At 36.2% G+C, this 25,966-nt stretch overlaps 1 protein-coding gene across 12 annotated transcripts in view; it reads left to right on the top strand.

The window, feature by feature from the left end:
- Nucleotides 1–25,966, top strand: part of FOXP2 (forkhead box P2) — a 190,503-nt gene that overhangs the window by 62,369 nt on the left and 102,168 nt on the right. For all 12 annotated transcript variants that reach the window (XM_075208997.1, XM_075208999.1, XM_075209001.1 and 9 more), the window contains exon 3: nt 8,871–8,960. In XM_075208997.1, the coding sequence (XP_075065098.1) occupies nt 8,871–8,960 (90 nt within the window). The remainder of the gene's footprint in view (nt 1–8,870; nt 8,961–25,966) is intronic.

Genomic DNA, 25,966 nt, shown 5'->3' with positions numbered 1-25,966 from the left:
TGAAGGCAGGAAAAAATATTTTTTTTTATATCAAATGTAAAGTTTCTATTTATGTGATTTGAAATGATGGATCTAATGAAGGCAGCCTGACCCATTCCATTCTGGTGATATTCGTATGCTGATAAATTGTCCTTTGTTAAATAATCTGCGGTTTGTGCAAACTTGCATCCAATGTGAAGTGGCTTTAAAAAATGGGTTTGCAGCAAATTTATGGTTTGCAAATGGAATATCATGCAAAAACTGTTTTAATTCCTGATTGCAAAGCATCCATTTTTCAATGACATGCATCTTTAAGATATGCCTTTTAAGAGGAATATCTTTGTGTGTCCCATAGGCCTGGTGCAATTTCACTTGTTAATGATGATGAGAACTGTCAAATTTATGCTCTGAATGCTATATTTAAAGTTTTATCTATCATAAGATATGTGTCTAACTCTATTTTTGCCGTTACATTTTAGCCACATTTATTGATCATCTATATATTAAGCACCTTCTTATATGCCTTATACTCAAAACGTATGCTATTTGTCCAATCTTGCAAATGAGAAAAACATCTAAAAGAAGTGTGATTATTTCTGTGTAGTTTTGCAAACTGTTGTTTGACATTGGGCCATTTGTATGGAGTTTAGGCCACAAAAACAGAATTGTGGTTTATAGCAATAAAAGGTTTTTATGTTGCTAAATAACACAGTATTAAATCCTCACAAAAAGATGCATTTTAAAGTGCGGATTGGAAAAAATGCAATTTGAAACATTCCACGCTGAATCTCAAAACATTGAACATCTTTTACATAATGTTCTTTGTAGTATTCTTTTTTACATCAAATTGCAAGAACCAAGCATCAATATCCATCCAGGAGATTTTGCGCTTCAGTCCAAATAGGGTAGCTGTTTTAAATATATACTTTGCAAAACTAACTTCAAACATTACTCTTACTTACTACCTGATTCACCTGAATTGCCAGATCCCTCAAAACTTTAAAAGGGGCTGCTTTGCTCCTCTGTGTCATAATCAATCAGACAGTGATGTTGTCGATGCCCTTCCCCTGTGTACTTCTCGTACAGAATTGTACTTCTCATGCAGAATAAACCATATTAAGAGTCACAGCTGCTAATATAGCTGTACAGATCACTCAATGTTTTCTTTCACATTAGTATAAGCATGAGGAATGCAAAATTTAGAGATACAATGTTTTTTTTTCTCCAAAATCTGATTTTATAGCACATGACCACTTAGAAAAATTTAAATCATTAAATATGTAAAGAGTTGTTTTTTATGCTTTTTTTAATTTGCTGACTAATAGTATAACTAAGTAGCCTATAGTACCCTTCCTTTAACAGCAGAATAATTGTATTCCTTTTTAGACTATAAGAACTTCAATTAAACAACACTAAGCAATGTATGTGGGACATTTGCACGTGATGTGTCACATACATGAATCACAATGCAATATGCATTAAATTGCATTGCATTGCAGTGAACTAAAAGAAGTAAATAAAATATAATGAACCAAATAAATACTGAACTGAACATCTTTCCTTCCTATGGATAAACGCAGTTACAATTTAAGAAAGGTCGAACTTGATCTGTGTCTTTTTTTAAACCTTACTAACTATGTAACATATGCGCAGGATCTAATAATTCTTAACCACTTAAATTAAAAGCCTGTTTCTAACTGTTGCCCAGACTGAGAACAAATTTTATGTCTGGAAATAATTGGTTTTCAAAATCATAGCATATTATAGTTCTCCTCTCCTAAAATGCCTACATTTATTATTTTTATTATTGCAGATTTTGTCATACTTCATTACTGATATTGTTTATTGTACTTTTGGGATGTGTCGTATTTTTGTTGAACTGAGTAATGGAATGCGTCAATGAAATTTGAAAACTGACCTGCAATTACTTGAGAATTCTGAGAGACAATGACATGATTGTTGTGGGAAAATCTCCAAATGTTAAAAGTATGTTCTGCAAACGTATAACAAAGGCTTATATGGGAAGCCAAATCAATGTTGTAAGGAGATAGAGCCAGTGCATTCATTTTGTTTACTTTGGTTTTCACTGTCTGCCTGCTTTCGCTGAAAAACTTGCTTGAAGCAGACTGTAGCAGACCTCTCTCTGTCTTTTCATAATTGATCAGGGGATGACTGCCTTCCCTGAGGGTTAAGACGTGGCAACTTTTTCTGTTTGCTCAGCATCTCAATGCAGTAGTTCAAACATTGTTCACACCAGCTGGCAGTGTAATGCCATATGCACATCTTGTCAAAGCAACTGTTGTCATGGATACTAGACACTATCTGGGAAACCAGCTCATTGATTCTGTTGTAAATTGTGCAGAATTTGATTGGTTTTGAATTATTATTTTAGGAAACATTTACCTCCAAAATGAACGGTGTTGCATGAAGGAGAATTAAAACTATGAGCTAAATATAAATGTGCTATGTATATGCATTGAGACATGAATTTATTTTAGAGCAAAAAAAAAAGAACACCAGTGACATGAAGTTTTCTCGGTCCATCGTATAAGTGTTTACCAATGTTTGGGTGCCAAGAACAGTAAAACAGTTATAATCAGATGTATAAAGAGCCTGAGTTGTAGGAAAATAATAATTCATGCCCCCGCATGCGCGGCAGCTCAGTTTCGGCAGCACTGTACTATACAGCAGCCACGGCGCTGTCAAAGAAGCTTCTTTGACAGCGCCCCGGCTGCTGTATAGTACAGTGCTGCTATGTGGAGCACTTTGCTAGCGGAGGGGAGGGGTTTCTGGTGACCCAGAAACCCCACCTGCGTGCGCCACTGACACATTTGAATAAAACCATAGTTGCCAACTATACACCTCTCTTGTCCGGGATTCACATACTTAAGTATGAAGTGGGCAGGAAGCAGGAAGAAGGCCTGCTCTCCCGGGAGTCTGGGAAAACTACCTGAAATTTAAGAGTATCCTGGACATTCTGGGAGAGAAGGTAAGTATTAATAAAGCAAATAAATATTCTAGTAGTAATTAAAAAGATCTTACTATGATTCTATGCTGGCAGACATAAATTATAACATAATGAAACAAAGTGCAGGATGCAATTCTGTCACCAAAGCCCATGTTGCTTTATCACAAATTCAGGCCTACATTTTGTACTGTTTATAATGTTATGTAAACTTTACTATGTGGATTTTTCCTTTAAATATATACTTTAGTAGATGTAGAAAATGTTAGGCAGTTTAGTAATCAATTAGCTCTTCTACTTTTGTTGGGCAGCTGTACACATCTTATCTATGGTTTAGCAGCACCAATTGTTAATCCTTTCAAGATTAAAGCAGCAAGTCCACATATGTTTTTTATTTCTTTAAATAGCAGGTTAAGTACATTTTAAATATGCATCTAACATTTTTGTTAGCTATCCTCTGGCAAATCATTATTTCCTTTTCAAAATCTCTCTGGAGTGCATACAACTTTGTCTGCCAGTTATACTCACAGACTCTCGCATGTCATGTGAAGGCAGTGTGTGTGTGTGTGAGGGGGGGGGGGAGATAGGATTTTACGGTGTAGACAGAACTAAGAGGGGCGTTCCAAAGCCCCTCTGCTCACTACATCATTAATCATGTGATTGTGATGAACATGGTTGTCACATGATACTGTATAAACCAAGTAAAAATGGTAATAAGCAAGCTTCTTACCACAGTGATTTATGTTTAAAAACACATGACTCATTTTTTCATGGGATTGCTTTTTTAAGAAATTAACATTTTTAAAAAAGTAAAGAATTATAATGTCCACATGACAGTAGTACTAAATAATACTACTAAAATATTTATTCATTAAAGTGTACCTTACACGCATAGACATCTGTAGTGTTCTCTCATTGACTTTTAGTGACTGTGTAATGTTGTGTCTTTTATGTGTTGTAGCCTTAATAAAGTGTACAGCTTACTGTTTCATCCCCAATGGGCTATCCCTAAAATAGCATCCATATCTTCTTTGAAATGCACCTCTGCCCTCTGTGTATACCCACTACATTTCAATGTCACTTTGAAGTTCAGCCTATTATTTTAATACTTAATACTTTACTATTACTTTAATACTTAATTTCAGTTTTGTCAAAATGAATAAATGCATGATTGATGTTTACAACAATACATAAAATCACATTTTGTTAGCCAAGGAAAAGCATTGTATGCACTGCTCCATTAATTACTTTAAATTGAGCTAACCAACTATTTACGGTGGATGCAGTTATTTTGTTGACAAACCAATATTTATGAAAATATATCCCTTCAGTTCATCTAGTGACATCACTAAGGCACAGCCCAATAGTTCTGATTCTTTCATGATGGCCCAATATACAGTCAAGCTAAAATCATTTAGGCTTGGGTAAATGTGGGGCTGGACAGATCATGGTGGGCCTGAGAGATCAGGGGGCGCAGTCAGCTGAATTGAGGTATAAACCAAATTGTGTCCCTGTTGTGCCACCAGCAGTGTTGGAAGGTATGTTGAGGTGTAAGGCATTTTGTGACTCAAGTCATAGTGATGGCACTAGTTCCTCCTGAATTGATAGAATTTGTTTTCATGGATATTGGTTCAGCCCATAAAATGACTGACTTCACTGCGGGTAGGTAACTGGTCCAATTTAAGTTGATTCTTAAGTATTTTCGTAAGAGAATAAGAAATATGCTTATGTACCCCATGTGTTTAGATGTTCTTATGACACTCCTGGATTTGTGACACTAGAACTCTTAAATATGAGAATAGTTGCCCATAGACGTTTAGTTTATTTGGTATCCAAACAGAGCCATGAACTGGATTGTAAGGTGGAAAACTTCATGTCACATGGAATCAGAAAACAGCACAAAACCTTGAAATTGTGATAAAAGTGCTGTCTGTACTTTATTCTCCATCCCCCACCCCACCTACCAGCATTACATATATGGCAGTCGGGAAATAGCAACAACAAATCTCTGTGATATCAATATGTAACGTTACAGGTTTTCCATTAAGAGAACGAAGTGAAAAACCTGTCCCTGTAATTTCCATAAATCATGAGAAAAATACTCACATATGTGGTTTCACCATAAGGTGATAACATTTTGGGTAAATTTTCTCTGGATGCCCTATTGTGTAAATGTAACTATTCAATTGTAAAGCACTACGGAATTTGCTGCGCTATATAAATAAATGATGATGGGAAGAAATCAGGGAATGTGTGTGTTTTTTTTTACTATGTTTCTTTATGTAATGCCTATCAAATATAAAAATATTTAATACATTACATTACATTAATTATAATGGGCAGCACGGTGGCGTAGTGGTTAGCACGTCTGCCTTACAGAACTGGGGTCATGAGTTCAATTCCCAACCATGGCCTTATCTGTGAGGAGTTTGTATGTTCTCCCTGTGTTTGCGTGGGTTTCCTCCGGGTGCTCCGGTTTCCTCCCACACTCCAAAAACATACTAGTAGGTTAATTGGCTGCTAACAAATTGACCCTAGTGTGTCTGTCTGTGTGTGTGTCTCTCTCTCTTTCTCTCTCTCTGCATGTGTGTTAGGGAATTTAGACTGTAAGCCCCAATGGGGCAGGGACTGATGTGAGTGAGTTCTCTGTACAGCGCTGCGGAATTAGTGGCGCTATATAAATAAATGGTGATGATGATGATGATGAAAGACAAACAATAGAAAATACATAGAAAGAAGAAAGCTTTTTCCATTGAAATTTGACGAAAACAAAATAGCAAAATTTGTTGTGGTGAATGAGATGTAATCCATCATCATCACCATTTATTTATATAGCGCCACTGATTCCGCAGTGCTGTACAGAGAACTCATTCACATCAATCCATTGTGGTCATGAAGGTGTTATCAGATCACATAGTTTCATTTTCCATATCATACTAAATAGAACTCAGCTGGATGTTAATGAATCATGTAATGAGTAGTGTTGAGATTATTGACTATTTCAAATGTTAACTCTGATTAAAAAAAACAACAAGGATACTTGTTTAGTGTGAAACTGTCTATTATAGTAAAGGGTCACAAGGAAAACCATTGCATTCGCATCCTCTACTGCTATGGTGAAGAGGGTTTTCTTTCCATTTGTGAGTGGAAAGCTTTTCATTGTGTGTTTGTTGTATTTTATAACAATATCTGATACAGATACTTCTGAGATTAAAGACGCACTAAATCTACAGTAAAGTAAAATCGCCTCATATCGGACTGATAGTGGTCTAAAACTGACATTAAACTTACACTACCTCCAGAGGAAATACATTACTAACGTGCACACTCCCCATAGTCAGAGTCCTGGTGGCTGCTCCATACAGTTCATTATCCTCTCACAGTCCCAGCTGAAAACCTGTGGGAAGAAGGGGGTGGGAGGGTGGGGGGTTCAGGGTTGGTTTCTGTTTAAGCAGGATCTGGAGCTCTGGCTAAAAAAAAAAAAATCTTCATTGTAGTACAGGCTGTACTACAGCTTTAAAGAGCTAGATTCAATAATTAGTTTACAGATATATATAAAAGTTTAAGGAGCTTTTTTATAAATAAGTTGTAAGAGATACATTGTGATTATGGAATAATACATTGTCCTATGTGCATCAGACTTCCTGTCTATAAGCCTATTGAGGGACACTTCGGGTGACATAAAAGAATCACTATACTACAAAAAAAGAAAATTCCGATGTGATGGTAAAATACAATGTCTAACTTTCCACTACAGCTCTATTAAACAATAAAGTATTACCTATACACTCACAGACAGTGAAACCGCTTCTACATTTTTAAGACATTGTCCTAATGAGATTTGGTGTAAGTCAAAAAGCAGAAACTAGAGTCATGTCGCTGTGACATCACTGACAGCCCAGGGGCAAACAAAGGATTTGTAGAGGGGAGTTTCCACACCACGCCACCAGTGGGTGTAACCAGCATGCATAGTGGCATGGTTATAATATTAGACAGTGCTTGTCTGCTCTCCAACTCTTCCTATCCCTATAATATACATGGGCAATGCTGCATGCACTACTGGTAGGTGCACACAGCTCTCCCTTTTCAAGCAGAGCCATGTGAAGCAGGGCCAGGGACCATCCACCTCAATTATACAGTGCCACAGGCTTGGAGGGGGGTTTCCGGGCACTAGAACCCCCCCCCCCCTTCTCGGTTTGCCTATGCAGCCCCTATGTGTGAATAAATTAATCATTCCACACATTGTATTTCTGCAAAGAAATACTGCTAAGCTCTCAGACACTCAGTGTCTGCTCTGTTAAGAAGTACTTTACTCTTAATATAGCACCCTGCTGCAGAGGAGTAAGAGAGTAAGCATGGTAGGCTTATTTAGTTAAGTCCAAACCAATTTGTTTTTTCATGTATATGATTACGCTCAGCAATATGCAGCCTTTAATATATATTAATGTAAAATATTGATTGAAATAGTAGCTGGTAGCGTGAGTAGGGGAAGTACAGAGCAGGCTAGGGCACTTAGTTTCTGGTACCTCACTTACTTTACGTCGGCCACTGTGCCGCTAATTAAATGACTGCAGGGAAGAGCGCAAGTGATAGGTGTCACACTACGCTCTGCTCTGCAGTCAGAAATTGCAGAGACTATGAGGACACAGGGAAAGTATTTTTTTGGGTGAGAGTTTTGGGGGTGCCTCTGTCAATGATGCCTCAGTTAGATTTAGTAGCTGTAACATCTCTGCTTTGGAGGCAAGGGAAGAATTGTGATCTTCCATCCATGTGTTAGGTCATTGTGTTTCAAATTTTTGCTTAAAGCTTTTGTACTGGAACCAAAAATCTACGTTTTGCATGACAAGGATGTATATTCCTTGAGATATCCACTAACTTCCAGTGATAGAGAACAAATAGCGCTTCAACAACGTTTTTATGGACTTATGTACTGTTATGGTTGAATGAGTAAAACCTTTTATTTTGTCATCATGACAAGTGCGTTGAATCATCTATTTGTTTTGTTATTTAAATACTGGTTTGTGTGCGCATCAGTGCAATACTCTGAGTGCATGTGGTGTGAAATCAGCTGACTTATTGACACATTAGACCAGTTGGTATAATCCCATTTGCCAGAAAACTTTTGCCAGATATATCCACCATATTGGATTTACAATTGGGAGTTTGTGGTACAGCCTTTCCCAAAGCTAGTTTATCTAGTTATATGAACACCAAATTCTTTGTTTTTACTCAAAGTCTACACTTACACACACACACACACATATATATATATATATATATATATATATATATATATATATATATAAATTATAACTGTGCATGTGTGTATACATAATTTCTAACATTCAGAAAAGCTACATTTGTACATTTTATAGATTTTTCATATACCATATTGCTTGGATTCTAAGACGCACCTTTGCCCCCATATATACTTCTCTAAAACCGGAGTGCGTCTTAGAATCGTGGGTGCATCATTAGCGTTTTATTTTATTCATAAGACTCATTCTTCATGTGTGTTTTACAACCAATGGCGTCTTAGGGGTTTATTTACTAAACTGCGGGTTTGAAAAATTGGAGATGTTGCCTACAGCAACCAATCAGATTCTAGCAGTCATTTTGTAGAATGCACTAAATAAATGATAACTAGAATCTGATTGGTTGCTATAGGCAACATCTCCACTTTTTCAAACCCGCAGCTTAGTAAATATACCCGTTAGAGTCGATGAAATGCGGTAGTTTGTTTTTACAAGGGAAGATGAGCAAGAGACTGTGATTGGTCGCTTCGGATCTAGTAGCAGCTACATACTTTTGTTTTTGAAAATAGTTATCATATTTCTAAATGCTATTTTTGTAACGCCTGCACTAAATCCTATAGATGCATGTTGTTCAAAGTTCTTGATTTTTTTTATTTTGTGTTTGTATCTAGGCTCTCCAAGCAGCTAGACAGCTTCTTTTACAACAGCAAACAAGTGGACTAAAGTCTCCAAAGAGCAGCGAGAAACAAAGACCACTTCAGGTATGTTCTAATTTAGGAACATAATGGAATATAATTACTAATAGTAAATATAATATAATATGGAATTCAAATACTAATACTTTAAGATTTTAAAATGTCATTAAAATAATGATCAAATATGCATTACTATGTGAATAAGGACAAATAATATTTCTACGTTGTTTTTTTTTTTAGAAATCATTGACTGAATGTATTTTGTTGCACTTTACAAAAAAGTCAAGTTTAACATATTTCTAAACTATCAAAGCTATAATATTAAATCTGTACTATGGGCAACTGATGCAATGTAACTCACAGTAATTCTATGTACCCTTTATCCAATAAAAGGGAAGGTCCTTAAAGACACAGAAGTGGTACAAAGAATATAGACATGAGACTCCTCAAGGCAAATATCTGTATGTTGTTTGGGATACAACATTATTTGTGCTCTTCAAAAGTAGTTTCCTCTGGTTTCTAACATTTTCTTTAAAAAAAAAAAAAAGTGCTTTAGATGTAAAAAGTTCAGTTTTACCTGCAGCTGAGTAGTCACTCCAGTATACTCAATTTGCTTGTGGCAACATCTTAATTCATAACTTTAGTTTTAAATAATACAGAGAGTAAGTAAAAAACTGTCTCCCGAAGGAGACCATAAAAATGCTGTCAGAGAAGTGTACCTGTTTTCCCCCTCTAAGAAGTGGAGAATACTCATACACTAGCACAAATTGAACTTTGAATGTTTAATTTATTATTTCTGGAAGAATTTTTTTTTTTTACGAATAGGAATAAAGGTAAACTTGTAAGAAAAATCAAATGATAGATGTCAGCTATGCTTTTTGCAATTTTTTTCTTTTAACTTTGGCTTCCTATCTTTAAGATATTTTACAGAACAGAAAAGTTCTGTAAACTCTGACACTTTACAAACTATTAAATTATGAGTGTCTAGGGAACATATTAAGCTCATGTTCTACTAAAGCCTATCCATATAGCTTATATACATAGTTCCTCATATAGAGTTGGATCCAATTTACACTTAAATTGTAAGTGTAAATTGCATCCTGTAATTTACATGGGATTCCGAGTTAGAATACTATGCAAAATGCACAGCCAAACCTCTTTATCTGCATATAGTCAGGTGTGCCCCCCCCCCCCCCCCCGAATAGCACTAGGGTTGGTTAAACTATTTGGGGGGCGTGAGGCGACACACGGTTTTCTTTTAAAATGTTTTTTTTTTTTTTTTTTTAATACAGCAAGGACTGTGCTGATGGCCATTATCATCAACATAGACCTTGCATTCGCAACAGATACTTTTCCTAGAATTTTATCTGTGGCTGCTTTCGACTCAGCATAGCATGTAAAGAGCGTGAACACACCTTTGCATTACTAGGCTACTTTTTCCCCTGTCCCGCCTCTTTAAGCGCCGAGAGTTGCAAGGGAGAGATCTGTCTCAGACTGAGTACAAACTGAGAAGGATCCTTGGCTACTGCGCATGGGCAGTAGCCTAAAGTGTTTTTTGAGCTTACGAGTTGGACTTTCGTCCAACTCTACTTGAGACCCATAGTTGGGTGTTGCCAAACCAGATACACCAACATGAATTATTATTTCATTGTGCCATAAAGACGATGTCCCTTAACTCTTACGATTAATTGATAAATAAGGGATAATTTAAGAAAGAAACTGCAGAGTTGTCATTAATTAAAGGGTTGGTCCTAAAGTGGTCGCAGACAAATTAATTCTTTCTACCGCCTGCATTTCCAAGTGGCTTTGTAAACCCACAAAAGGTAGCGCATATTGTTATTCCGGGGCCATCTACAAAAAGTGGAGTTCAGGCATAACTGTGGGCTATAGAACTGTATTGGCGACCACATACTTTATGATTAGCACATAACCTTTAGTACTAATTTCCTGCTGGTATAACTCAATAGTACTATATATTTTACGCTGGCCACACACGGTCTGACCATCTGCCATAAACATAGGTCGACAGGATCAATGTCAACACAAATGTCAACATGCCCAATAAAGATCCTTTTAATATGGATCAGATAAAGTTATGGCATTGAGGACATGTTAGGGGCACATGCTGTAACATTGGATCAAGTATCTGATCTCAACTGTAATATCGCAGCATATCATCTGTTCAACTACAATACATTCAGTATATTCTTTGCTCATGTGTTTGTTATGGAAGACATAGTAATTAAATACTTTTAAGTTGTGTGTCCAGTTAATATTTAGAAAGCTAATCAACCAAGTGGCCGAAGTGATACTTAACATTCTAGCAATGTATGTCTATATTTATCAAAACCCCGAATGGAATGTGATTTTTGTTGTTGTTGCCGGTAAGCAGTAAGTTACCCGTTCCCACTCTGGGTCAGTATTGCTGAGGCAGTTTAGTATCGCTCTGCTGCCTCAGCTCTATTTTATTTATAAATTGCAACGATGGGTAATTTTTTTATTGCTGCCATATTAATAAATAGACCTTATTATATTTTGTTTTTGTATTACTTGACATAATGCCAATTAGATTGCAAGTCAGGGTTCCTAATGCCCAAGGTAAGATCCTATTATTTTGCTTTTAGGTCTGTCTGTAATCAGCATAAAAAACGTTGACCTCAGATTACTGCTTGATATTTCTTTTTTTGTTTATATACAATTTACAGGGTGAATACTCTGTACCCTCTAAGAGTAGGAAAACAACTGTAAATGAGACAGGTGGAATTTGTTTAAAACTAACATTAATTACGATGATGATAATAATGATTATTGTTGCAATACAATTAATATTACTTGTAGATCATTTTAAATATTAAAGTTCATATACCGGTAAGTTGTTCCTTGAATATTATCAAGCCACAAGACTCACTTAAACTTAAATTGAATGTTATGTGAAATGTAACAATTTCATGGGTATATGTAGTTATATTAGTGTGTGTTCTGGGTGGCAAGCTAGACACATTGATTTTGGTGTGCACTTAGATCAGTCTTATGTTGTTGACTTTTAATGATATCTAGAAGTGTTTGCTTAATAGTGTTATTTGTTACAGTTGAGATGCTATTGTATATTGGTGTGTTTTTGGGAGTTTCTTTTCATTTCTTTAAACTACTCTAAGACTGGTCTGCCCAACTAATGTCCTGCTTGCCAAATGTAAACCTCCATGTTTTTTCTATAGCCCAACTCACCTGATAACCTTCATAAACTTTGTTATATCAATAAGTTTATTTATGTGGCCTGAACATTAAACTCCTATAAGTATGTAGTTTGGTACATATAAAAAGCAATTTTGCAGTTCCAAGACAAACTCTTCTATTAGGATTAGTGTTGAATAAAACATATTACTGCCATTATCTACTGAGTAATCTCACAGATTCCAAGGTAACACTAAAGTGGATAATAACTTATGATTACCTTTATGCTTCCGTCCCTAGGTCAAATTATAATTTCCTCGAAATTACATTATTCATTGATATATACACCAACATTTGGGGCAAATGGGAATAGTCAGATTTAAGCTCTATATTTTTTTGTAATTTTAGCCTTCCCCTTTTTAAAATAATGTTTTCAAATTACTACTGTTTTTAACAATTGTTTTTATTTTTACTGATTTCTGTAAAAACATTTTTAGAATATGTAAGCTGGTATTTGCTATATGATGACCTGAAATTACAAATACACTGTAATCAGTGTGTTCCCAAAACAAAGATTCACCATTTCATCCTCATATGTTGTTAGAACAACTGAGAGGAACAAAGGAATTAGATAGATTGTCCCTCTTACCGCTTTGTCTTTCTGTTAATACCCAGTCTTGTTTTATTACTGTATTGTCCCCAATTCTAAAGCGATACGTAGTATGCTGGTGCTATATACAGACATGTTAAGTATGCTGGTGCTATATACATACATGTTAAGTATGCTGGTACTATATACATACATGTTAAGTATACTGGTGCTGTACATACATGTTAATAATAAATAAGAAACAAAGAGGCAATGTGTCATTTCTATCCCTGGTCCATTGGTTGTAAGCTGCTAATGACATTGTCTTCCCATACACACTGTTGCATACACACTTGTGCTGCGAGTGCTACACACAGCTTCCCATTGCAAGTCTGAGTTTACATGTTGCATGAGAAGGTAAATCCAACATGTGTACAATCTGAAAATGCTCTGCTGTCCTCCTTACATTTCAGCCAAAGCCACCATTTCTGCACTGTGTTAGGTACAGGACATTTGCTCATCATAAATATCCCCCATTGTGCCACAGTTTCTTAACCTAATTTGGGTGTTACTCAAGGAGAATTTAACATTTGAAAAAATACAATAATCACCAAAAGGCTTGATTATATCTTAGTTAATATAGCAAGTTACTGATTTTGTAGTAAAACAAAGTGATATTTAATTATACGTAAATTTGCCAGAAAAGATTTACATTGTTTTTAGGATCACTGTGTTTCTTATTGGGGCACATTTTCACAAAATTAGCAAAATAAATCTATATAGAAAAACTTTGATTTAACATGTGGTAAATCAAAGTATATATATGTATGTGTATATATATATATATATATATATATATATATATAACAAAAAGAGAAAGGGGCGCCAACATAGTGCATTAAATATGTAACATCTTTGAGATAATCCACAAGTGTGCAATTCCCGTACCAGAAGTTCAAATTCAAATAGCCTTGAATAAGTGCTCATAGATCTTCACATGGATATGGTCTGCAACGGACCGCTGAAATACAACGTCCTGACTCCAACAGGATCTTCTCCCAAAATACTAGCACCACTTCAAATTGGCTAGAACTAAAAAAAAGCCAATATAGTGTAATACCATCACAACAAGTGAAAATAGTATAGCCACACTGATGCACCAGTTCAGGACAGCGTGCAAAACGAAATCGTCCTTTCAATAAAGACTTTCTCAAGGGACGAAAGGACGAAACGCGTTGGAAATTCGTTTTGCACGCTGTCCTGGACTGGTGCATCAGTGTGACTATACTGGCTAGACTTGCCCTGCATGCTGTTTCATCTCTGCACGAGAAACTGGACAGATAAGCTGTTTTACATTGTGTTTTATGTACGAGCATATTATACTTAAGCCGCAGTTGAGGCTATGTTGCCTCTTTTGTATTAAATTTTTTTACTATTTTCACTTGTGATGGTATTACACTATATTGCCTTTTTTTGAGTTCTAGCCAATTTGAAGTGGTGCTAGTATTTTGGGAGAAGATCCTGTTGGAGTCAGGACGTTGTATTTCAGCGGTCCGTTGCAGACCATATCCATGTGAAGGTCTATGAGCACTTATTCAAGGCTATTTGAATTTGAACTTCTGGTACGGGAATTGCACACTTGTGGATTATCTCAAAGATGTTACATATTTAATGCACTATGTTGGCGCCCCTTTCTCTTTTTGTATTCTATTAGGCTGATACCTGCAGATAGGTGTCGAATGTATTGGGAGCTGCCATCTCATGTACTGAGTATACTAAGTATTTTTTCTGTCATTATCACTTTTGGTTGCACACTTATTAAGCGCCTGTGTAGCTTAGAAATTTGGTGGGAATATATATATATATGTATATGTATATGTATATATCTAATATATATAAGCCTAGTGGCGTGTGTTAGTCTGTGTGTGTGTGGAAAAAAAAAACCAAGCTGCAGCGCCACCTGCTGGGCGGAGTTATACACTGACCTACTAAATTCTTAGTGTGTGTGGGGGAAAAAACTCAGAAAGGGCTGAAATTTGGTATACTAAGATGTTTTTAATTTGTTAATTTAATTTGTTAATTGTTAAAAGTGTTTATAAAGATTTAAAAAAAATATATATATATTTCTTGAAGGAGAAGTGACAGTTGGGAGTGGTTGGTGGTTGCCGGGGGTGACAGTGGGGAGTGGTTGGTTGCCGGGGGTGACAGAGCGAGAGGAGTGTGATACTCAGGACCGCTGAGAGAGATCCCTGTGTCTGGATAGACATCTGGATAGATGTGGCGATAAAGATGAAGGATGAGGTGATGGAGAAGAATGATGAGGACGAACATTAAAAACCCACCTTTTCCTTAAAGCCTTCCAGTCTCATGCCTAAACTCCCACCGGTCGGCTACCTCTCTTTCTCATCCCTTCTTCCCTTCTCCCCCTTCCTCAACTCCGTCTCCGTTTCTCACGTCTCTCCGTCTCATCCATGTGTCTGTCTGTCTTCCCCTCCCTTTAGATTGTTCGCTCCTTTGAGCAGGGCTCTCCTACCTTCTGTTTCCATCACTTTTAACTGCGCTCTCCAGCTACTCAGCTCACCTCCTCTCAGTCCCTCTGCCCTTTGTCTCCTCTCGCTTCTCTCCGCTCCCCTCAGTGACTCTCAACCTGTCATCCGTGCCCACCCTCTTGGGCCATAGTTACCTGCCTGTACTCACTTTTCCCCTCCCTCCCTCTCTTTCATGCTGTGCCTGAGCCCCCAGAGTTATAGTGCTTACTGTTACTTGTACTGTGCTGTTTCACCTTGTACTGTGCCATTGTTTGTCCTTGTACGGCGCTACAGATACTTTGTGGCACCCTATAAATAAAAATTAATAATAATAATAATAATAAAAACATGTGGACAAAACCACGTTAAAAAAGGGCGCTTGTGTCAGGAAGTAAAGCTCTTCCCCTGAGGAGACCTGGGCTAAGCCCAAATGCATGACAAGAACCTTTTTAACACCTTAAGTAGCTTGATTTGAGTAGAATGCATGAGTATCATGCACGGGTTAACTTATATGTGTGTATATATATATATATATATATATATATATATATATATATATATACACACATAGACTGTAAGATAAAAATGTGATTATACAAATGTTGTAGATTTAATAAAGTAATCATGTAACTGTAGAAAGAGACATCTTCCTTGACACCATAGAGTACCCATTGTACTAATAATGTGACTTCCGTGAATAGATTCCTAAAACATTTATGCAGAGATTTATACATTTATCATACAGTATAAAATGACTGAATGTATTCAGCTATTTGATTGCTACCATTTAATATGTGCTAACAGCCCATTTTGTGTATGTGCTGTCAGTGTAATTGCAAACAAATGTTACTATGTCCTTATTAAAATATCATCATAGAAACCGTGTCTCTGTCATAAAGACGTATAGTAATTGTAAATGACAGAATATATTTAGCGAAGTTTATTGTTACTGACAGCATCAACCTAATGCAATAATAGGCCACATCAAGTATGAGTATATTCAGTTTATAATGTTTATGGCTTTGCTATATCACCCTACATGGTCATCCCAGCATGTCAACCACTTGGAATCTTATACTGTAAACGTTCCATAACTGTGCATGATAATTCCCCCAAGGGAATTATATAGAACACGTCAATGGACTTTTCATTGACTTTTTTTTGCAACCAACATCTGTAGAAACGAAGCATTTTGATGTCAGAATTCACTAACTATGCACTTTACTATTGATAGCTGTCTGACATGTGGCACTCACTGTCAGTTGATGTGTCATGTCTCTGCCATTTTGCTTGCACCCAGAACCAGGCGAACAATTCACATACTCCGAGCTGTCAGAGCATATGTCTAATGCCTCTTGAATATGTGAGACTTGTGCTCACTGCTGGGGCCAGTGTGGAGTTCAAAGACAATGGCAGAGATCCAGTGTATCCACTAATAGTGTGAGTTAAATGATCGGCAGCAAAGGCTACCACTCACTTACGGGATATTATACAAAAACTGCATTGAGAGATACCACTAAAAACATCTGGCTGTTTAAAGATTGCACAGTTTTTGATACACATCAAAAGCAGAAACCCTCTTAACGTCTTCATTGTGGTCCTCTCCAAAAACATATTCAGCTATAGTGTATTGATTAGTGCAGTCGTCTAGGGCTCCAAAAGACTGAATGAGTAACATAACGTATCTGTCTGTCTGTATTGTTTTATTACTGTGTTTGTTCCCAATTATAAAGCACTACGGAATTTGCCATCACTATATAAATAAATTATGATAATGAAATGATGTGTATTTAAATTAAGCACACTCCAATCCTTATGGCTGACAATGGAGAAGAGGGGTGTGTGTTTAATTATGAAAAACTTTTTTTTCTCCCCTCCCCGCTTTTCCCTTGCTCTTTCTTACCTTGTAGAGGAGGCAAGTGGATGAAGGGGTATATTAGTCACAGTGCTACTCTTCATTATCAGTGATAGCCTGGGAGCATGATGCTGCACGTGGATGTCACATGCTCCAACCTGACACGCAAGCAAAAACTGGGTAGTGCCTAGGGTTCACTAGACACTGACCCTGCTGGGGAGCTAGTGGGGAGCTGGGTTAGAGAGATAGTGTATAAGGTAGGAAAAAAATGGTTATCAGCACAGTGTTTATCAGAGTGGTTACATGTCTGTTCTTCTGTCTGGTTTCTTTTTAGATATATTTTTGCTAGAGTCAGAACACATATTACATACCTTCTTAAAATTTTGGGTCCACACAGATTTGCAAAATTTGAACAACTAGTAAAACCTGAAGCCAGTAAGATTGTTGGACTCTTAACAGCAGCATAGAGTATTTCAATTCAACCAATTCCTGTATTTCTATGTATAGGTAAGTTTGAAGAAATAAGGGCTATAGCCAATCTGAGAAATTAACTGTTAACAACAGCTTTGAGAAGCTATGTGCTGCGTCTGTTTTTTGGGCAATTCATTGGTGCAGTGAGTGGCCTTTATGTGGTCATGCGATAAAGTAATTGTTGAGTACATTTATATATAACTAGTGAAGGCTTCTTGTAAATGTTTTTGGCCAGCTCTACCTGACATTGTCTTGAAGCGGCTGCATACACTTTGATCCAGTTGTTGTGCCCAATTCTTACATGATGAGATCTGAGGACAGCCCATAAGATAACCACTTTCTACAGATCTGCTGCTTGACAATTGGGCTCAATGACAGGATCCTAGTATGTCAATATATTTTACCATGAATATACTGATGTGGACAGATCACATTTCTAAGCCAAAATCCAGTTAGATTTTTAGCAACCTCCATATTCGTTTTAAGGCCACACTTGCTACTATTGCAGGCCCGATTATTCAAATGTGACTAAATTGTCAGTTATTATTGTGTGTGACCAATTTTACTCATGTGAAATGAGTGCACATTTGTATACCTGTGTGTTGAACACCATTTGTAAAACATTGTGGGTAATTGGTGACTATACGGCACAGCACAAAATAATGGATCTCATGCAAAGCTCAGTGCAGAGGCACAAGACCTGATATAAAACACTTATATGATTTTACAAAAGAGGGCAACTGCTCCAGCGCTCTACTTATAATTGACTCCTAAATGCAGGGCCAGTAGAACTCGTAAGCCCGGTAAGATTACCAAGAGGGCACATCATTTGCCGGGACTTTCCGCCAGGCCACCCGTGCCTGAAAAATATTTTCCCAGCCTGGGCGCCTTCCCTCTTAACTTCCGGGTCAGCACTGTGAACAGAGTAGGGATCGAAATGGAAGACTCAAAGGGGCTTCACTGCGCATGCGTTAATTGCCAGCGAGGAGGTGATGGAATACCAGAGTTGGCTATTGTAATATATCTGAAAATAATTGCAATTATTTTTAAATGTTTCTTTTATTATTATTATAGTTATTATTTTTTTTTAAATATGTGCCACCATATTATGCAGTGTTGTACAGAGAATATTTTTAATTCGCATCAATCCCTGCCCCGTTCGAGAATATAGTCTAAATTCCCTATCCCGCACGCGCACACACATATATAGACTAGGCTTCGTTTTTGTTAAAATCCCTGCAAGAATAGTTTCATATTATTTAGTGGTCTACTACTCACCTTAAATAATACTGTTATATTATCAATAAGTAATTAAATTATTAAATAACTACATCACTCTAATTGTCTTTTTATTTTTTAAATCAATGATTTGGATACATCTAACTTTTCACCTTCATGGCTATTCATTTTCTATGGGTATATAAAAAGCGAAATAACTGTCCCGCTATATATTTTTAGACACTCTTTTATGCATATTGTTTGTTAATGTTATCTCTGAATACAACACAATCTAATAGCCCAGATATATCAGCATGTATTTTATAATTTACTTGCCACTGAAAAAAAAATGGTTTACTCATAAAATAATAGATTTTCTCTAATGCAAAGTGCATAGGTGTTCTAAGAGAAAATAAGAAAACAAAGATTGTGCCAAGTACTTTAAAGTGTTTGTACAAATGTATTAACTCATTGTTTTAAAAGGTGAAGATCAGCTGGAAGAGAATGATGTAATGAATACAAATATGTATTTATATTGATTAAATGTGATATTTATAGTGTACATATATTCTGGAAAAATATTCTAATGCAGGTTTGCATTTATTCTTTTGTCTCTCATATATGTAGATTGATCCGCTTTGCCCGGCACTTCATGTCCTCTAAGCCATTGTACAGAATAATGTTGATTATGAAATGTTCAGTGATCACATTCCACTTGTGACTTGAGTACCCATTACCACATCACCATTGCAAAGTAATCCTGGCACAATAAGTTTGAATTTTCTTATTGTAATTTTACTTAAGAACTGTACATTAAGAGGTATTATACAGACAGAGCTAATGCTACATGATTCGCACATGCTGTTCTATTTCTTCCAGTGACACAAGCACAGAGCTAGAGCTATTGAAATAAATAAATATATATATATATATATATATATATATATATATATATATATATATATAATGGTTCAATACTAAATCATTCCAAACGATATAATAATAATATAGGGAGTGTGTCTAGTATTACAGTATGTGCAAAAGCACATATTTAATTAGACTATGTAAGTGGGAAGATGGAAAATGGTGAGGGGATAACATTTAAAGATTTCTGTACAAAAGGATCATATGGGAATAGGAACTTGATTGAAGTCCCCTTTTTTTAATATGTTTCAGGTTTGCTCAAAAAGAGAGCACACTAAAATGATGATCCCTGGACAAAATAATACTGTGTTGGATTTATTATCTCTCATCCCGATGGTTTTAAGGTTCAAGTTAAAAGTAATACCTTTGCTATAAAACAGGCCTGCAGCACATTGCTTTGCAATGCTAGTAATCCCCTTTGGCAGGACCAAGGGCTCAGAGAGGAAACCCCTTGTTAAAATGAATGATAATGTTATTTTGTTACAATATTTGTTTGTATAAAAGAAAACATACATTATGTACTGTTAAATAATTCAAATGGTGTTCGGTGGTATTAAACGCTCATTAAATAGCCAAGCACTGTAATGTTCTTTTTATGAAAATGATGTTTCTAGGTAAATGTACAATGTAGCATCATGAAATATTATATAAGAAAACACAATCAGGGTTTTTGTCTAGACTTGTTTTACATACAAGGTTCTGCAAATGTTTCATCTGTTTTGCTCATAAAGTATTAAACTCAACTTTGGATACTTTACAAATATTGGTGGTTGCTCCCTATAACAACAGTAGGGAGTGTAAATATTGGCATAGCAATAATGAATAGAGACAACTTGCAATATTGTAGACCCCAAAAGTGAAATTTACAAATAATAATAATAATAATAATAAATATTAAAATAATAAAACATATACACACTATTATAAAACAAATGAAATAGTGGGTTTAATTTCTGTTACAGCTTTGCTTAGATGTTTTAGTTAAAGCCTATGTTTTTGCTCCCCATGTTGCTACATGGAGCAATCATTACTTTTCTTAAAGCCCGTCTGTAGCAGTTGTATTTGGCTTGCCCCAGTGCTAGACTGTCTGTCCGGTTTTCACTACAACAGGGAGACCACAAGTGTGGGGTCCCCCTGCCATAGTTAAAACCAGCCCCAGGCTGGGGACTCTTCTTGACCTTCCCTGGGATATGCGGCTTAGGATAATGAGTAATATTGTGACCACTATTTTTCTGTATTCTAGTGACAAACTTATTCTGTTTATCAACAGCTGTTGGTGATTGCTGGGTATAATGTTTTGGAAATGACTTGTAAAATAATTTTCTGGGTATTGCTTTCTATAACGTGGTTCACAATTATGGGTATAATTTGCTGGATCCTGCTTGACGTAATGAGCTGCTGGGTGTACAGTATGTTGGATGCTGTGTATGCACTGTTTTATGTAATATATTTGGCAGTTTCAGGTTATACTGTATACTGGGCAATGCTGGATATAATATGAATGATTTAGAAAGTTTAAGGTAATTAAATTGCTCCGTAGGGATCTGGCTCCACATTTCATATTTGCCTCAAGCTCCACATTTTTTTTTGAAGCAGACTCCGCAGAGAAATGTGGAGAGATTCAAAAATATTACTACTACTTACCAATTTACATCATGATTGCAAGAGTGTGGTTTTAATGAGGCAATCTTTAGGTACAATCAACAGCAAGTTCAGGGACTGAAAAAAATTATTTAAAGATTGACAGTTTTCCTGATGCTAAAGTCTAAATTAGTAGTTTTTACCTTGTCAGTAGATTTATAAACAGTAAAATCCTACAATAAATAATGTTTTGAGTACCAATGGTTAATTGAATAAACTATCGTTACTGAGACAGTTTAGACCTCTTTACTCATGAATAGCCAGTAATAGTAACCACATGTTCTTTAAGTACCGGTTGGTAGTATTTAAGGGGAGTGGTTTATATATTTCAAATTTGAATGGCAGTGAGTAGATAACACCACAACATATTAGACCTTCCTACATACAATAATTGTTAGTGATGTAAAGTTCTATTTTCGTTTAGTCAAGACCACCATAGATTTTTTTTTTAGTCATAAAATAAACATCTTTTGAAAAATGTACCTAGGGTGATTCAAAAATGTTGAATGAGCATCACTAACAACTCAAAACCATTGTGACCCTCAACCTTTATTCTTAGAGGCAGATACAATTCGGCCACATTAGTCTAGGATTAACGCTGCGATAGTACTATCACCTTTAATACAGTAATTTTAACGCTGATTTTTACTCTTGGGCCCGAGAGGGGCCTGGAACGTTAAAACAGCATTAAAATTACCGTACTAACGGTAATACTGCACACTTTTATTGTACTAACAGTAATAATGCCCACTTTTACCGTACTAACGGTAATAGTGTACAGGCTGCGTTATTCCTAGAAGACGCGGGCGAATTGAATTGAACCCTTAAAACGTGTACTGCCACAAGCCAATCAATTTGTTCAATGAAATTGCAAATACAGATTAAAGCTAATATTCTTTATAAGTGATTGTTACAGTAGAACGATGAGAGGACAAGGGAGAAACTTTTGGGAAACAGTCTTAGAGGTTTGGGCTAAATTACAGTGAGCATTTTAGATAACTGTGAAAAACATGCAAGCATATTAAATATAGGTCATGGAAAGAAAAATATAAGTGATGACATATGTGGAGGAACAAAATAAATCAAAAGAATATAATAATGCAGAGAGAATAAAGAATAAATGATCTGCTTTAAAATCCTGTTGAAAGAGCATATTCAGTTGTCAGTAACTTCTTAGTGTGCTGCCCTATAGTTCTCAAATAGTGACGGAAAGCACACGAGTTAAACTTTTGCACAAATAAAACAAGGTTTCTTATTGAAATCTTTCCCAGATCCTCACTCCTTTGCAGTCTATGGTATGCTCCGATTGCGTATCCCACACTAACTCCAGTAAAAATATAGCATAACCATTGAGAAGATGTACAATAAATATGGCCTTTTTGCAATGACAGAACATGTGTAATTGAAATGTTACCTAAATAGAAGTTAATGAATTATCAATTTGCAGAACATAAGTGCAATTTGTTACTAGTTAGATGCAGCACACTCTGCTAATTACACTGCAGCTGTCTTAAATTAAGAACAGCTGAAAAATATAGATTATGCAAATACCTATTTTGTTACAATTGTTGAATTAGTGTGTGTAGTATAGTATATTAAAAGGGTAGATTACTTTAAAAAATTCCTTTTTTTAGCTCCGTCAGTAAAATATAAGTGTGAACATATGTTCTTGTTTATTCCGTCTTGATTGTCTTGTTTTTCATATACTTTAGTTGATAATTGAATATTTAAAACATCTGATGATGTGTTGTTGTTTTTAGAAGTAGGCAGTGCTGTAATTCTTTTCAAACATTACTGAAACACAGCTGGATTTGAGAGGTCTGACATTGTTCAGTGATTTTAGCCATGTATATTTACCACTAGAATGTAAAATATGCTATGGAAAATTAGCAGTATTATGTCTTTTTTCTATGATATGTCAAGGTATAGTCACTCACAATGGTATGCACATTATTTGCTAACCGGTGATCTTTACTATGCTTCATCAGCATCCATTGAATTCAAAAGAGAGTTTAAAGACCTATAACTTGTTTTCCTTTTTCACCTGAAATCTTTATCTTTTCATGCTTAGTTTCCCATAATTTAGACTCCTTATGCCCCCGAATTACCAGTATATTCTATGTAGGTTCCTGTAACTGACTTATGCAAGTCAGTCTCCAAAAGTAATGATGTGCTGGCTTTTATGCCTGGAGTGAATTTTGGGTCACATGGGTGGTCCAGTTTTTGATTTTGGAATTCTCCATCCAAAATGCATTAAAAAGCAATTAAATTGCATCAGATATATGTAAATACCCTCTTTTTGGAGAATGTGATAGTTTTAATTTATTGAAGTGAATGAGCTTTTTGGTTCCTTTTAGCCCACCTCACTGTAACCTTAATGGTTATACTATATGGGTCTGTTGTACCTCATTAAACTAATTTTTAGAACACTCAACAATGGGTACTTAAAATGAATCTGCTTGGTAATGATAAGTGCAATCATTCGGCACTATTTATTTTTCAGTTTGTAATTATCACTTTGCCTTTTTACTTAAATTTTCTCAAAAACCTCCCTTGCAGGTTATATATATATATATATATATATATATATATATATATATATATATATAATGAATTGTACTTAGTAGAGGCCGAAAACCTTTAACTGTAAACTATTAGAGTGGAGGCTTAGATGAAGCTTAGTGTGTTTATGTGTTTTATTAGTTCAGATGATTTACATTGTTGCTCCTCCTTTGTCATGTATATCATACTATTAGGTATACATTATGTGTAGTGAAGACTTTCCAATTTACATTTGGTGACCTTGTTAATGGAAGTCTTGTTATTATTTAACTAAACTTTCAGCTGCCTAGCTGCAAAGCATCCCATTACCATTATTATGACTAGTTCTTCAACTTGTACTGTTTTAAATTGCTACCAATTAGCATATTTCAACCTTATTTTTAGGTTGAAATTGCAGTGTGAGAGTGTACTCTTCTCTAAGCTAATTAGTGCTATCAAGGAACAGTGGGTAACCTCATTAGTACCATGTGCATTTAATTAAAGAAGAGAAAATCAGAGTTAACCTCATAGTTAATATTTTCACAGAGTGTTACAATGCCAACACCTTCAATTGGAGTCACACCCCTGTGTATCTAATTATGTACTAGTGCCAAATAAGGTTAGAAGGGTACCACCATGCTGTTAGCAAATAGTTTGAAATAGAAATGTATTTTCCAGTAGCTTACATAGCAGGTTGACATGTGCATTATGTTTGATCATTCTGTCTATTAAGGTTGACAAGTATTATAGCCATAACGTATGAGGAAACATTTCTTAAACAATTTCAATATCTGTAAAGTCTTTACACCTTATAAGCACAGAGCAAACCTAAAAAATATTTTAAGGAGACAATGACCAGATTGCACAGTTGTTACCCCTTAATGACCAGATGAACATAACTTTTCTATTACTTAGTTCACGCAAGTACAATCTAGGTATGATTGGGAGGGTGGGGTTTGAGGCAAAACTTTTTTTTATTAGCATTTCTCTAATTTCCTTTTAAAAAAAAAAAAGTTGTATTTTTCACACTTTGGAGAGACACAATAGTTAGGGGGTCTCCCCTGAACACCAACTGAGCCCAGTGTTAATTGGAACTAATAGAATGTTATATGCAGTAATAGTTTTAGTGACGGGGTAATCTCCCCTACAGTGCATGTGGAATTCATGGTGATGCTATCATGTTATCTTCAGCTCTGCGTTTCCCACGGCTAAATGCTTTGCCTGAGTTATGCTTGCCCTATATCAGCAGCACACTGACCTGGTCCAATTACCGGACTCAATAAACATATTGCGATAAGAGACCTAGAATCTCAATCACCAGATGCCCATAAAAGTACTTTACCCTTTTTTTTTATTGCTAATGACTCTCCCTCTCTTGAATCAGAGTCGACATTGTTGGCAATGTCTGTTTCTCCAACAGTCTTTTAGAGTTCACTTAAGTTTAGGTTGTTGTAGGTCACTATAGGAGCACCTACATTCTAATTACAGCATTAGTTGCGAACCCTGCACCACTATACACTTTCTTGGTCCCTTTTGGCTGGGCCAGAAAATGGGACTAATGGGCACTTTTTTATTTTTTATTTATTCAAACTATGGCACTTATATACAGCACAGCACTTGTTTTGCACAAATTTCATTTTTTAGTTGATTTTCGTTTGCACGTTTTTGGGTTTGGGTTTGACCCTAACGAGAACCCCTCTCCCTCAGTTGTCTGAGACTCTCTCCTTATGGGGAGAGTTGAAGAGCCAGACCCCCGGGGAAAGCTTCGGCTGACCTCGGGGTAAAGGGGGCTGCCCGAGCCTTGCGGCGGAGGCAGCCCTGAGGACCCTTGCTCCCAAAGGGGGCCTTTTGCCCTGGGAGTCTGGGATGTAAAGGGGCACCCCCTAGCTTCGGCGAAGGGGTGTCCGAACAATCTTTATCCTCCAAAGAGGCCTTTTGGCTTCGGGGGATATGGAGCAATGGGGCCCTTTCCTTTTTGGGAAGGGTCTAAAGTCCCAAGCCCCCAGCTCTGTTTTTGCACGGCACTGGGTGATTGAAGCACGCACCTCGAGCTTCATTAAAAAAAAAATAATTAGTTGCTTTATTTACCAGGCAGACATCTCCGGGCAGTATTTGCTGGTCAAGAGTCAGACAT

This window comes from Mixophyes fleayi, chromosome 4, assembly GCF_038048845.1.
Source record: "Mixophyes fleayi isolate aMixFle1 chromosome 4, aMixFle1.hap1, whole genome shotgun sequence".
NCBI classification, from domain to species: domain Eukaryota; kingdom Metazoa; phylum Chordata; class Amphibia; order Anura; family Limnodynastidae; genus Mixophyes; species Mixophyes fleayi.
The sequence above is the reverse complement of the archived record's forward strand: the minus strand, read 5'-3'. Positions and strand labels throughout refer to the sequence as shown.